This window comes from Scyliorhinus torazame, chromosome 7, assembly GCF_047496885.1.
Source record: "Scyliorhinus torazame isolate Kashiwa2021f chromosome 7, sScyTor2.1, whole genome shotgun sequence".
NCBI lineage: Eukaryota > Metazoa > Chordata > Chondrichthyes > Carcharhiniformes > Scyliorhinidae > Scyliorhinus > Scyliorhinus torazame.
Window position 1 is genome coordinate 46,585,836 of NC_092713.1, and position 15,314 is coordinate 46,601,149.

At 39.5% G+C, this 15,314-nt stretch overlaps 1 protein-coding gene across 10 annotated transcripts in view; it reads left to right on the top strand.

Moving 5' to 3' along the window:
* Positions 1-15,314, top strand: part of ptprfa (protein tyrosine phosphatase receptor type Fa) — a 662,508-nt gene that overhangs the window by 476,331 nt on the left and 170,863 nt on the right. For all 10 annotated transcript variants that reach the window (XM_072510632.1, XM_072510637.1, XM_072510639.1 and 7 more), the window contains 5 exons: positions 685-782; positions 2,960-3,213; positions 6,602-6,692; positions 7,932-8,138; positions 14,741-14,892. In XM_072510632.1, the coding sequence (XP_072366733.1) occupies positions 685-782; positions 2,960-3,213; positions 6,602-6,692; positions 7,932-8,138; positions 14,741-14,892 (802 nt within the window). The remainder of the gene's footprint in view (positions 1-684; positions 783-2,959; positions 3,214-6,601; positions 6,693-7,931; positions 8,139-14,740; positions 14,893-15,314) is intronic.

The following is a 15,314-nucleotide window of genomic DNA, read 5'->3' on the forward strand; positions in this document are numbered from 1 at the left end:
TATAATCTCAGGCAGTCTGACAGCATCTGTGGAGAGGGAAAAACAGAGTTAACGTTTTGAGTCCATATGACCCTTCTGGGGTCATATGGACTCGAAATGTTAACTCTGTTTCTCTCTCCTCATGCTACCAGATAGCTGAATTTACCTGGCATTTTCTATTTTTATTACATATTTCACGGTTGATTTGTCTTTATTGCATGTTATTTTTGTGTAGCATCCTTTTATTTAAAACCTATGTAGATTGGTATCTCTGGCTTTAGATTTTTGTATACAATAGTTGGGAGGAATTAGTTTGCTCATGTACCCTCCAGAGTGCGAAGTTTCCAATCACAACCAAACTTGAATGAATGCCAAGAAGAATAGCAAAATTTGACAGTTTCCTTTGTTGCTACATCGACATCTCCTATTTTCAACTAAAAGTGATACACGTGAAAGCCAAAGAATAAATTTGCCTGCCTCCTCGTCCACACCTGATTTATGCAGGGTAGAAGAAACCAAGCCCTACAGTCTTCATTCAATACAGTGGAGTTTGCACTTGGGAATGAACAATTACACCGCTCTGTCACTGTACAGCCTAGAGCCATACCAAGACCATGCTAGTAATGTAGAATTGCAGGTGCCATATTCTGGAAAATCTATTTTTGTTTATGTGAATACAAGTGATACTTTTGACATTTTCCTTAGTGTTTGCTAAGAATTTTCGGGTGAAGGCAGTGATGAAGACATCAGTGCTGCTGAGCTGGGAAGTACCAGAGACATACAAGCCAGGAGTGTCTTTTAAGGTTGGTTTAACATTGTAGCCTGAAAGTTTGATTAACATGCTCACAGCTGGAAGAATTATTTCCATCTCTCATAAATCACACAATTGCTATCTCCATTCAAGTTCATTCAAATTTCAGATTGGGAATTCCTTGACTTTGTCTTATTTGTTGGGTGAGGTTAAAAATACGCTATTCAGAAGAACAGTACAAATGGCAGGAAGTGACTAGTGGGTATCACAGGCATCAATGCTAGGATCCTAGCTATTCACAATATATATTCATTATTTAGATGAGGGAACTAAATGCAATATCTCCAAATTTGCAGATGACTAATTGGGTAGTCAGTGGTTAGCACAGTTGCTTCGCCGCTCCATGGTCCAGGTTCGATTCCCGGCTTGGGTCACTGTCTGCGCAGTGTCTGCACGTTCTCCCCGTGTCTGTGTGGGTTCCCTCCGGGTGCTCGAGTTTCCTCCCACAGTCCAAAGAAGTGCAGGTTCGGTGGATTGGCTATGCTAAATTGCCCTTAGTGTCCAAAAAGGTTAGGTGGAGTTACGGGGATAGGGTGGAGGTGTGGGTGCTCCTTCCAAGGGTCGGTGCAGACTCGAAAGGCCGAATGGCCTCCTTCTGCACAGTAATGTCTGTAAAACTGGGTGGGAGGGTGAGCTCTGAGGAGAATGCAGAGATTTTTCAGTGTGATTTGGACAAGTTGATTGAGTGGGCAAATGGATGGCAGATAAAGTATAATGTGGATAAATATGAAATTATCCACTTTGGTAGCAAAAACAGAAAGGCAAATTATTATCTGAAAGGCTAAAGATTGAGAGAGGGGAATGTGCAACAATACCTAGGTGTCCTTGTACACCAGTCGCTGAAAGTTGGCACACAAGTGCAACAGGCAGTAAAAAAGGCAAATGGTATGTTGGCTTTCATAGGGAGAAGATTAGAGTACAGGAGCAGGGATGTCTTGCTGCAATTATACAGGGCCTTGGTGAGACCACACCTGGAATATTATGTGCAGTTTTGATCTCCTACATTTTAAATAGAGGGAGTGCAGCAAAGGTTTACCAGACTGATTCCAGGAATGGCGAGACTGGCATATGAGGAGAGATTGAGTCAGTTAGGATTATATTCGCTGTAGTTTCGAAGAATATGGGGGTGATCTCATAGAAAGAGGACCAGGCAGGGTTGATGCAGGAAGGATTTTTCCGAAGGCAGGGGAGTCCAGAATCAGAGGTCACAATCAAAGGACAAGGGATAAAAATTTTGGACTGGGATGAGGAGAAATCTCTTTCCCCAGAGAGTGGTGAGCCTGTGGAATTTACTACCACAAAAAGTAGTTGAGGCCAAAACATTTTATTGTTTTCAAGAAGGAGTTGGCTATAGCTTATGGGGCTAAAGGGGTCCACAGATACAGGGGAAAAATCAGGAACAGGTTACTTAGTTGGATGGTCAGCCATGATCATAGTGAATGGTGGAGCAGGTTCGTAGGGCCGAATGGCCGACTCCTGTTCATATTTTCTAAGTTGATTTGAACTTTGGATGGGGTTTCAGCTATCAGACTTAGAAATTCACCTACTGTTGCCATCCGATAATGCATGGTGAGTGCCAAGAAAATAACTTTTTGAGCAATGGGGTACATCGATAATCCAGGACACTCTATAAGAACGATGATCTAATATTTTTTACAAGCTGCCTAGAAAGGAAAGTGGTAGATAAAACTTTTAAACCATGCAATCAGCATAATAAATTATATTTCACGTTGTAACCGAATACATTGGTTTAGTTGGGAAACTGCAATAAAGTAATTGTAGATGGTAACAAACTACTCAATTTATCTTGCAGTCCGGCGATCTTTTATTAAAAGGCTGCAACATACTATGCTCCCTGTTTATATTGCACACTTTAAAAAAAAATTGAAGTAAATTAGACATTTTTTTCTAATTAAGGGGCAATTGAGTGTGACGAATCCACCTGCCCTGCACATCTTTGGGTTGTGGGGGTGAGACCAACGCAGACACGGGGAGAATGTGCAAACTCCACACTGACAGTGATCTGGGGCCGGGATCAAACCTGGGTCCTTGGCACCGTGTATTGCACACTTGATGTTGATCACCCGCTTTGATCAAAAACAAACAAACAAAGTTAAATATGACCTTTGGTATCAATTTATTATATGTCTTTCCTTATTTCTTTCTCAGATATTATATAATGGCCAAAGCGTAGAGGTAGATGGACAATCAATGCGAAAACTTATTACAAACCTTCAGCCTAATACTGAATACTCCTTTGTATTAACAAACCGTGGGAATAGTGCTGGCGGACTACAGCAAGTGGTATCGATCCGTACTGCTCCCAACTTGCTGAGCACAAAACCAATCGTTGTCAGCAAGAATATCCAGGATGGTAAATTGCCGATCAACTTGCCCAAGGTCCAGACCACATCCGATGTCAAGTAAGCTGAAACGTTATTTATGGACTTCACTGGATTTGCAAATCCTCTTATTAACATGCTGACCCATTTCTCAAGGACTATTTTTTTTCTAAACCATGCAAAAAGTCTCTTTGAAACATGTATAATGTTAGTAATATTACACTGTAATGATGATGTCATCATTTATAAGCTTTGCATGTCCTGTTGCCTGTATCAGGGTGGGAGGGGATGATACAGAATTTAAACATTCCTAATCAGTCCATATCCATTATTCTACTTCAAACCAAATATCACATGATTGTTAAAACATTGCACCATCTGAACTGTACTGAGGTCTAGGTTTAAGCACTTTAAATTGGAGGACTTTGTTTCTTGTAAAACTTAAAAAGCATAATGGGATTTTGTTACATCTCTGATTCCAGAAAGCTTTATAAATACAAAACTCGGGGCGGCATGTGGTGTAGTGGTTAGCACTGCAGCCTACAACACTGAGGACCCGGGTTCAAATCCCGGCCCTGGGTCACTGTCCGTGTGGAGTTTGCACATTCTCCCCGTGTCGGAGTGAGTTTGACCACGCTAAATTGCCCCTCAATTGGAAAAAAAATAATTGGTTACTCTCAATTTATTTTTAAAATATAAAGGCAAAACTAAAGTCACTAAGATATAAATGTAAAATAGAACATAACAAGTTAGCTCTTAATTCCAGGTACAGCATCTCAAGTCTGATATATTTGGTAGTAAACAATGAGAATTACATTAATTTCTTTGGGAAATATTTAGGGAAATCCCTCATGTATGTTCCTCCGTAACATACCATAATCGTAGTACTAACCTTACCTGAAAGAATGTATAGAGTTTAGCAGCCTTTTAAAAATAAAAGTGGACACAATATTTTGAAGTCCATATAATATTTGATAGCAGCCTCTTGATATCAGTTTTTTTGTGAATGGATGAAATGCACCCAGGCTACTTAAAGAAGCTCGGGAGTAAATTGTGAAATGTCTGACCATTATTTTCTAATCCCCACTATATACAGGTGAGCTGTCGGAGGATTGGATGTCTGCTAACGTTGTACTCAAGTTGTTGCTTAACTAATATTTTATATTTCCAGGATAACCTCCCTGCTCTTATATTCTATGCTTCGGCTAATAAATGAAATAATTTCACATATCTTTTTAACACCTTATCAACCTGTCCTTCTACCTTCAGGGATCGGTGGTCATCCACTCCAAGGTCTCCCACTTCCTCCAGTAAAGGACAGAGCGAGAGATAGACCAAATAAGTAGAAGCCAGTCAGTCTCACCTTGTTAGCAAATAAATTATTGGAATCCATTCTGAAGGACAGGATAAACTGTTACTTAGAAAGGTATGGAATAATCAAGGATAGTCAGCATGGACTTGTTAAGGGAAGGCCATGCTTGACTAATTTGATTGAGTTTTTTGAGGAAGTAACGCGGAGGATTAAGAAGGGTAGTGCAGTTGATATAGTCTACATAGATTTTAGCAAGACTTTTGACAAGGTCTCAGGTGACAGACTGGTTAAAAAAATAAAAGCCCATGGGATCCAGGGAAATGTGGTAAGTTGGATACAAATTTGACTTAGCGACAGGAAACAAGGAAAGGTGCAGCGGCTATTTCCAGTGGAGTCCCGCAGGGCTGAGTGTCAGGTCCCTTGCTTTTTGTGATATATATTAATGATTTGGACGTAAATGCAGGGGGACTGATCAAGATGTTTGCAGTCGACACAAATTGGTAGATAGTGAAGAGGATTGCTGTAGACTGCAGGAAGATATCAATTAACTGATCAGGTGGACAGAAAAGTGGCAAATGGAATTTAACCCGGATAAGTGTGAGGTGATGCAGTTGGAGAGCTCAAACAAGGCAAACTAGTACACAATAAATGGGAGGATACTGAGAGGTGATGAGGAAGTGAGGGTCCTTCGAGTGAATGTCCACAGATTCCTGAACGTAGCGGGACAGGTTGATAAGGTGGTTAAGAAGGCATAAACAAAGCTTTAATTTATTAGCCAAGACATAGAATATGAGTAGGGAGGTTATGCTGAAACTGTATAAAACATTATTAGGCCACACGAGTATTGTGTGCAGTTTTGCTCATTGCATTAGGGAAAGGATATAATTGTCTTAGAGAGGGTACAGAGGAGATTTACAAGGATGTTGTCAGGACTGGAAAATTGCAGCTATGAGGAAAGATTGGTTAAGCTGCAGTTGTCCTCCTTGGAACAGAGAGGACTGAGAGGAGATTTGGTTGAGATGTACAAAATTGTAAGGGGCCTGGATTAGGGGGATCAGAAGGGTCTATTTACTTTAGCAGAGAGGTCAGTGACTCGGGGGCATAGATTCAAAGTGATTGGTAGAAATATTAGAGGGAGGATTTTCTTTTCAACCAGAGGGTTGTGGGGGATCTGAAACTCACTGCCTGAAAGGGAAGTGGAGACAGAAACCCTCAACTCATTCAAAAGGTGCTTGGATATATGTACTTAAGTACTGTAACCTGCATGCAAATGCAGGAAAGTCGGATTAGGTTGGTTGCTCATTTTTCAGCTGGCACAGGCATGATGAGCCAAGTGGCCTCTTTCAGTGCTGTAAACATTCTATTATTCTGTTCTCCCCTGGCTTTTCTGCTCTTTCAAAGAGTGTTATGAGTTGGCTACCTTTTACAAATGTATTGTTCTACTTCCATCACCTAAATTGATTTAGTTTTTTGTTTATAGTGCAATTGTATTAAAATGTAAATATTTGTACACAAAAATGCTGTTGTTGCTAGCCTAATACAAAAGCCTGATTAAGCCAGGGATCGGTCGAGGACTACAGTGTGAGCTATTTCATAGTTGCCTTACCCTTTTGTGATGCAGCATCATTGTAGCTATGGAAATACATGTGCCTATTCCTATTAAAAATGTGTACTGTAATGTTTAATAGATTATAATGTTTAATAGGCTAATACTTAAATATTCTAGTTTGCAAGTCTATCTCCAAATTGAATGTTGCAATTTGAAGTTATGTCGCAGCTTTTGCATGTGATGGCACCTTTTGTTATTAAACATTGTTACACGGGACCTGTCAATATGCCATTGAAATGGGTAGATCCAAGAAATATTTGCAAGCAGCGTTGTGAATTGAAAAAGGCCACCCAGTTAAAATTGCTTGGCATGTGTCATTGCCATTCTGATTAGACTCCTCCATTGGGATGTATGGTCTTCCCATGCCTGAATTCAGACATGCGAAATCTTGTTCAGGACCGCCTGGAACATTACAGGACCTCTGCACCCTTTCCCCCACCTGTATGGTTCCGATCAGGTGTCGGGGGTTTAAATTGGTTATTATATATGTTTCTAAATTGTGACCATTGTCCATCTTTATCATCGTATCTATGTAACCTCTCTTTTAGGTGGTATTTCATTGTTGTGGTACCAATTGATAGGACTACACGTGGTGTTGCGGACAAATTGCAGAATCCCGAGGAGATGGACCTTGATGATGTAAGGCTTTGTAATCAAGACCCTATAACTTGTATTTTATACAATTGTGATGTTCTGTCATTTAGGTCATTTATTATGAGTTAATTGCGTAACCATTTACATTTACAATGAGAATTGGCAAATATATGCAGGACATTAGTAAATGATATGTAGTCTAATTTTAATATTTCCTCATCCTACCGCTCCTCCAGCCTTAATATTTGGATGACAACTTGTTATTTAAATGCAGGGGCCAACTATCACAATTAAATTAGGAAAATGATTTCAAAATAACAGCAGTACATAGCTTAACGTTTGTGTTCTGTTGTCAAACTGTACGTACAAAGGGCTTATCCACTGATCTGTATGGGAGAGAAAGCATCCAGCAATGCTGAGATCTGTTAAATAACAATGCAATTTCCAGACTTTTTCACTAACGTGCTTGTATATCATCCTTCATAGAGAAAAAATTGAGTCCTCAACAATAATTAGCACGTGGAAAATTTCTCCTTTTGGATCTTTATTACAAAATCACTTTTTATGCAAGTTATTCATCTCAAAATATTTCTTTTTTTTTTCCCTCATGCAAAGTTTTGTAAGATCTTTGCCAGTTTTATTTGGTCTGTGCTTGTGGGCTTGTATAAGATCCATTGGCTGACTGGATTTTAATCACTGGTTCATGCCAGCACCAAGTTTGTAAATTTATATTAAATGCTATGGAATAAAGAGCCACAATCTTCTTTGTCCACTTTGACAAGCGAGATCATTTTCTGGAACCACTAGTAAAATGCATAGGTAAACAATACATTTGTTTAGTTTTTCTCCCGAGACTGTGTACTGCTGCTTGCCATGATCGCAGCTGGGCAATTTAAGTATCTAGCAGTATCTGACTACACAAGCAAGAAATATGCAAGAATTGTTGTTATTTTTAATTATTTGTTGTTGTAAATATGTTGATAAATGCGAAAAAGGAGGAGAATAAAAATATTTATTAAAAAAAAGAAATATGCAAGAATATTGTTGCCATCCAGTTTTTTGTCGCCCTCTTTTAGTAGGGAAAGCTTTGACCTCTGGTACGTCTGAAGAACAGGTAGCTGAAAATGGGAATAATGAGAGATTTTATTGTCTGGATTGTTTGGCAATGATGATCAGGTTGTGCATTCCCATTGTGATTCCCAGTACAGGTGAATCTGTGCCGTGTTGTTTGTGACCAGGAGAATTTGACACATTTCTAAATTGCATTTGTGTGTGTATGTTTAGCTGTTTGAAGGTATAAGCCAACAACATAGCCGGCAACGGCGTCAGTCTGAGAGACCAAAGCCATATATTGCTGCTCAGCTGCAGAAGTTACCAGACACATTTATGCTTGGTGATGAACAGACCTATGGAGGGTTTTACAACAAACCACTCTCTCCCAACCACAGTTACCTGTGCTTCGTTTTGGCAGCATTAGAGGAAAGGGATACAGTAAGTGTACCTATGAATTTTTGCAACTTTTAATTTCCGTGCTTACTTGGATAGAAATTTCTGCATGTTTCCTCAGATAAATTTAGATGGAAAACATTGTGCTTTAAATATGATTTTTTTTTGTAAATTGAAGTGGTACAATTGCTAAAACAAACCTTACTGTTATATAAGTTGTAAGAGCATAAGAAATAGGAGGAAGAATAGACTATATGGCTCATCGAGCCTCTACCGCCATTCAATCGGCTGATTGTGAATTTAAACCCAACTTTCCTATCCAATCCTTAATCCCTAGATTCCCTGAGAGACCAAACGTCTGTCTATCCCAGCCTTAAATATAATGAGTGGTGGAGCATACATACTTCTCCAGGATAGAGAATTCCAAATATTCTTAAGTCTTTGAGTGAAGAAATTGTTCCTCATCTTAGTCTTAAATGATCATCCTCTTATCCTGAAACTGTGCCCCATGTTCTAGATTGCCAGCCAGGGGAAACAACCTCCCCTGTCAAGCTCTTTCAGAGCCTTGATTGTTTCATTTATATCATCTCTCATTCTTCTAAACTCCAGAGGTATATATAACTTACTCAGCCTTTCCTCAGAAGGGAACCCTCTCTTCCCTGTGACCAATCTAGTGAACCTTCACAATACTGCCTTCAATGCAAGTATCCCCTTCCGTGTTTTGATTGTGCCCTTTTCAATTTGGTTTTGTTACAGAAGAAAATAAAATATCTAACTTTCAACTTCTGAAGCCTGGACTACTCCTTGATGGTTGTATTATGGCTTCTGGCCACGTGCAACTATAAGTGTTATATTGAGTGTGATGACTTCCAACAGCCTTTTGTAACACCAATAATAAAGTGAAGCAAAAATGCTGTTTTGCAATAATGCTGTTCATAAATTAAATTCAAAATTTTTAATACTGCTACTTGTTATTTCTTTTACTATGATTGATTATTTGAGCCTCACACATCTACTTCTTTGCATGGATTGATTGTCCACAACTGCCTTTCTCAAGTCCCATTTTTCTGAGTTCTGAAATGTCATTTAAGTCTGTAGCTTTTTTCCATAAATTAGTGAATGATTTAATGCACAAAATTATTGCCACCCATATCATAAGTGTCAGCCATGGCTCAGTTGGTAATGCTGACACCTTTGAGTCACTAGGTTCTAGGTGCAAGTACTGTAGGACTTGAACCCAAAAATCAAGACTGCCACTCCTTAAGATACCATCTTTCGGATGAGACATTAAATCGAGGCCCCAACTGCCTGTTTGGGTGAATGTAAAAGATCCCATGGCACTATTTCGAAGAAGAACAGAGAAGTTATCCCCAGTGTTCTGGCAAATGTTTATCCTCCAGTCACTTCACAAAAACAGAACACTTGGTCATCATTACGTTGTTGTTTGTGGGAGTTTAATGCACATAAATTGGCTGCTGCTTTTCCAATATCACAACAGTTACTGTACCTCAAAAATATTTCATTGGCAGTAAAGCACTTTGTTTTCACTGCCTTGTGTTAAGTACTATTCTGAATAGTAAAGTGGTGAATTAGATTATATTCCACAGATTGCAATACTTGATGATAGTACATTCAAGCATGGGTCTATCAACGAGTTTCAGTACAATCGTAGTTTTTTAGAGAACTGTAATTGCAATGTATTTTTGTGTGTATGCGGTTCAAATTCTCAGAATTATTTTGTGAACAGTTTTTCATTGCACTTGGGCAAGACTTTTAAAAATTCTCCACAAACAAAATCAAAGTGATAAATTTTCAAAGTCTGAGGAATAATTATTATAAAATATCAGTAAAGCATAGTGGGAGAAGAAATTGAGTATTCAATTTTACAGCCACCGCAATAAAAGGATGTTTGTGTTTTGATTTATCTGAACAAATGCAAAATGTCATACTTGTTGCAGCTGTGAAATGAGGACTTGCACAAATGTCTTGATGTAGACATCAAGATGCTAATTTTCCACTAAGATTCTTAACAGGTTCACACACAGCTCTAAGCTTATTTTTCTGTAATGGTTCATTAGGACTGGTCAAACTCTTCATTATTCATCAGCCCAGAATGCATTCAGTACAGGGTCACACAGCACCAAAGAGAAATTGGACACTAAATTTATCTGACAGCAAGAAAAAACATTCCTCCTGCATTGAAGTACAGTTTAATGCAGTCATATTTCAGGGGAGACCATCTTGCATAGGCAATTAGTTCTGTAGTGTGAAGTAATACCAAGGAAAGTGGTTTTAGCAGGCTCTTGAGGTTTATAAATAAGAGAAATGAACCAGAGGTTTTGAAATATATATAAACACTGTAGTAATTTGGCAGAGAGGACTTGTTGATATGGGTCGCTTAATTCCTTGCTTGGGGAACCTAAGAAAAATTGCTTAATCATTGAGCTTTTGCATAGATTGCAAGTCGGATTGTTATGATCCTTGAACAGACCCCCAAGTTTTTGGTATGATCTGGTTAGGGACCAATAACAATTTGTTTAAAATAAACAAGGTTTGAGTTTCAAGACACACGCTAAATGAGCTACGCCACAAGATTCAAAAATAATCAAACCAAAATAAACATTATTATACAAGGTCAGAAAGACAATATACAATATCTGGCTCATACCCTAACGTTCAGGGTTATTATGAGGTACATGTAAATTAACAGGCAAACTGTGGCCGAACACATCACACTGCGCAATAAATAGCAAACATGGCCAAGGATCCTATGGATTGCTCAGCCATCAGTAAACACTAAGTCATTCAATCTCGTTAAAACTCTGTCTCCCTCATGAGGGACTGCAAACATTTTACTTTCGAAGATCAAGCCTCTGAATCCTCTCAAAGGCACTCATTCCAACTAGGACTGCCTCCACGATTGCACATCTCTCAGGGTTTGAGTCTTGTTTCCCGAGGCTCCATTCCCCTGGATTTTTGAATCTGTATTTTAGCCTCCATTCACTGGCGCAATTTTAGCTCCTTGATAGCTAACTAGCTCCATTGGACTGGCACAACCCTTGGATTTCACCAAGCTCCAATCCCCTCATCAGTCCAAGATTTAAATGGCTCCCAGGGCTTCTCCTAAGCTGTGACCTTTTAAAGCACGAAGCACGTAATCTTCTGCCACCATCTTGACTCCCCAGAACTTCCCCTGAGCCCCAACTGCACAGAGCTATCAAACAGCTCCTGGGACATCTTCTGAGCTCCAACTATACAGTCTCCTAACAGCAACACTTTTGCTGCCTGAAACCTCCTAACAGCAGCATCTTTTCACATGGCTCTATCCCTTGCCACAGAACACTCACTGTCTCGGCCAACACACAGATAAATTGAAACCATAGAACCTGTTTAAGCCCCACCCATCTCCATAACAAAATGGCCGTCGAGGATTCACTGAATGCTTTTACTATTTGTAGTTATAACTCCCAAAACAAGTCAACTCTTTGGGCAGCATCGCTTTGCAAGCAGCATAAGCACCTTATCTCCAACTATCCAGCTAAGTAAGCTCACTGCTGTTCCATAATCTTGCCTTTCTAGCTGTTAACCCCTTTTGTCAACAAGGCCCCAACCTTTTAAGTGTAATAATCTTCAGGCTGCTTTAGTTGCATATATCCCATTTTCTACAGTTAAACTTTAATCTTCCCAGAACTAAAAATTACCTCCAAAGTATTACTATGAACCATGAATTAGGTATTTATAACAAGATGTAGCACCTGTTAGCTGAGAATTTTTTTTATAGAACTAGTATTGCCAATCTGCTTTCTTATATTTTGCTTTGTTTTTCAAGCAGTGTCATTCATATCACCATCGTAATTTGGAAAGAATTATGAACTAATGTGTTTCTTCATTCTACAGAAGCACGTTTGCAAGTCCAGAACTCTGCTTATTACAATGGGATTCTTTGGGTGTCAAAAGTGTACATCGTGTTGGGAAAGAAATGAGGAATATTTTGTTTTTGACAAGAACTACTTACTTTAATGATCAATAAGCATTCACTTTGCTTTTTAATTACATAACTGTAGTAAACCTTCCCTACTTTTATTTCCCTCACATGCAACAAACTAAAATGTTCATTTGTCTTCCTAACCACTTGCTGTACCTACATTCTAACTTTGTGATTCATTTCCTGGGCACCCAAATCCAGTTGTACCTCAGAGTCCTGCAAACTCTCACCATTTAAATAATCTGCTTTTCTATTCTTCTTGCCAAAGTGGACAAGTTCACATTTTCCCACATTATACTCCGTTTGTCAAAATTTTGCCCACTTACCTAACCATATCCCTTTGTAGGCTCCTTGTGTTCTCTTCACAGCTTACTTTCCTCCCTATGTTTGTACTAGCAGCAAATTTAGTAACCATACATTGAGTCCCTTCGTTCAAGTGATTGATATAAATTGCAAATAGTTGAAGCCTCAGTCCTAATCTGTGTGACACTCCACCTGTTCCATCTTGTCAACTGGAAAATGATCCATTTATGCCTACCCTCTGCTTCATGTAAGCTAACCAATCCTCTATCCAACATAACATGTTACCCCTGACACCATGATCTCTTATTTTGTATAGTAACCTTTCATGTGGCATCTTGTCAAAATGGAAATCTAAGTACAGCACATCCATTGGTTTCCTTTTTATCCACGTTGCTAGTTACTTCCTCAAAGAAACTCAATAAATTAGTCAAACATGATTTCCCTTAAAAGCAGGCTGACTGCCTAATCGCATTGAGATTTAAGTGCCCCACTATAGCCTCCTGAATAATAGATTCCAGCACTACTCTATGATAGATGTTACTCTAACTGTCTTTAGTTTCCTGCTTTCTGTCTCCCTCATTTCTTGATTGGAGGAATCATGGTCTCTATTTTCCAATCTGATGGATCCCTTCAAGAATCTGGGAAATTTAAAAATAATTAAAATGAATGTATCTACTATCTTAGAAGGCATCAGAACCTGGGGACTTGTCAGCTTTTCTTGTCATAATTTGGCAGCTTTTCTTGTCATAATTTTCTCAATACCCTTTTCCTGGTGATTGTAATTACTTTATTTTAAGTGCCTCCCTGCCTTTCACCTGATTCACAATTATTTCTGGGATATTGTTTGTACCTTCTATCGCGAGGACAGACCCACAATATTTGTTCAATTGAAATATAAGCTCTCTTAAGGGCCTCAATAGGCCTAACGGCAGGCAGGATGCCTGGCACCTGACTTTCCTGTAATATGGAGGCAGATTGTATTGGGTGGGAAAGTATTGGGTGTAACATTCACCTCTATATGCAAATGAAATAAATTCTCCAGATAAGTTTATGCTCCCTGTGGTGATACCATGGTTGTGTTGTAATTCACCGACTGACCACTAAGAGTCTTAATATATAAGCACAGTACGAAGTCTTACAACACCAGGTTAAAGTCCAACAGGTCTGTTTCGATGTTACTAGCTTTCGGAGCGCTGTTCCTGCCTCGGAACAGCGCTCCGAAAGATAGTGACATCGAAACAAACTTGTTGGACTTTAACCTGGTGTTGTAAGACTTCGTACTGTGCTTACCCCAGTCCAACGCCGGCATCTCCACATCATTAATATATAAGTGAATGCTAGAGCCAGGTGACCTCAGATTGACTGAAGAGCTGGAAGAGAGAGGTTGTGCATGATCATACTGTTATTCATTTTGTTTTATATATAGTTGACCCACAGGTAATGTTAGTAAATCGTTAGCGCTTTAGATACAAATACAAAGAACAAAGAAATGTACAGCACAGGAACAGGCCCTTCGGCACTCCAAGCCCGTGCCGACCATGCTGCCCGACTAAACTACAATCTTCTACCTTCCTGGGTCCGTATCCCTCTATTCCCATCCTATTCATGTATTTGTCAAGATGCCCGTTAAATGTCACTATCGTCCCTGCTTCCACCACCTCCTCCGGTAGCGAGTTCCAGGCACCCACTACCCTCTGTGTTAAAAAAAAAAAAAAAAAAAACTTGCCTCGTACATCTACTCTAAACCTTGCCCCTCTCACCTTAAACCTATGCCCCCTAGTAATTGACCCCTCTACCCCGGGGAAAAGCCTCTGACTATCCACTCTGTCTATGCCCCTCATAATTTTGTAGACCTTTATCAGGTCGCCCCTCAACCTCCTTCGTTCCAGTGAGAACAAACCGAGTTTATTCAACCGCTCCTCGTAGCTAATGCCCTCCATACCAGGCAACATTCTGGTAAATCTCTTCTGCACCCTCTCTAAAGCCTCCACATCCTTCTGGTAGTGTGGCGACCAGAATTGAACACTATACTCCAAGTGTGGCCTAACTAAGGTTCTATACAGCTGCAACATGACTTGCCAATTCTTATACTCAATGCCCCGGCCAATGAAGGCAAGCATGCCGTTTGCCTTCGTGACTACCTTCTCCACCTGTGGGAGAAGGACAAATTTAGAAAAACACTTAGCTAGAAAAGCTTCATAAATTAATAGTTTAATATTTACTGATGCGGGGAATTGACTCTTTTTCATATTATTTAAGTATTAAACCCATAATAAATCGACAAAAATAGTAACCCAAGTCAGCTGATTTAATGTAGTAGGTATTAGTAATATTTCTTTTGTGTTCTCTTTCTGTGCAGATGTATGCTGCTAGTCCTTACTCTGATACAATCCTGGTGGAGGTACCCACCCCGTCTGCACAGGATGATCCTGAGATGCTATGGGTGATGGGACCGGTACTTGCTGTTGTATTAATTATCATCATTGTCATTGCTATTCTTCTGTTCAAAAGGTGAGATGATCACAAAGTTGCATGAAAATAGGACAATGTCATCAAAATCAATGCCAATACAATTTACCTTGACAGTGTAATCTTTCAAAAGGGACAGTAATCTCAAATGTTAATCCAAACTGTAAAGTAAATGAAAGCTGCTTTCAATTTGGGTTCTGTGAAAACCATTCAATTCCAGATCTCATTTGCAGCCATGGTGCAATCATGGGTTAAGGAGCTGAATGCCACAGGGAAGGTTAGAATGACTGCTTTGACTAAGTTTGCCATCAAAAAGCCACAACAAAATTGGAGTTAATGAGAGAAAACTCCATTTGCTTGAGCCCTACCTAGCACAAAGAAAGATAGCTGTGTTTGTTGGAGGCAATCATCTCAGCTCCAGGACATTGTTACAGGAATTCATCGGGGCAGTGTCCTGGGCCCAA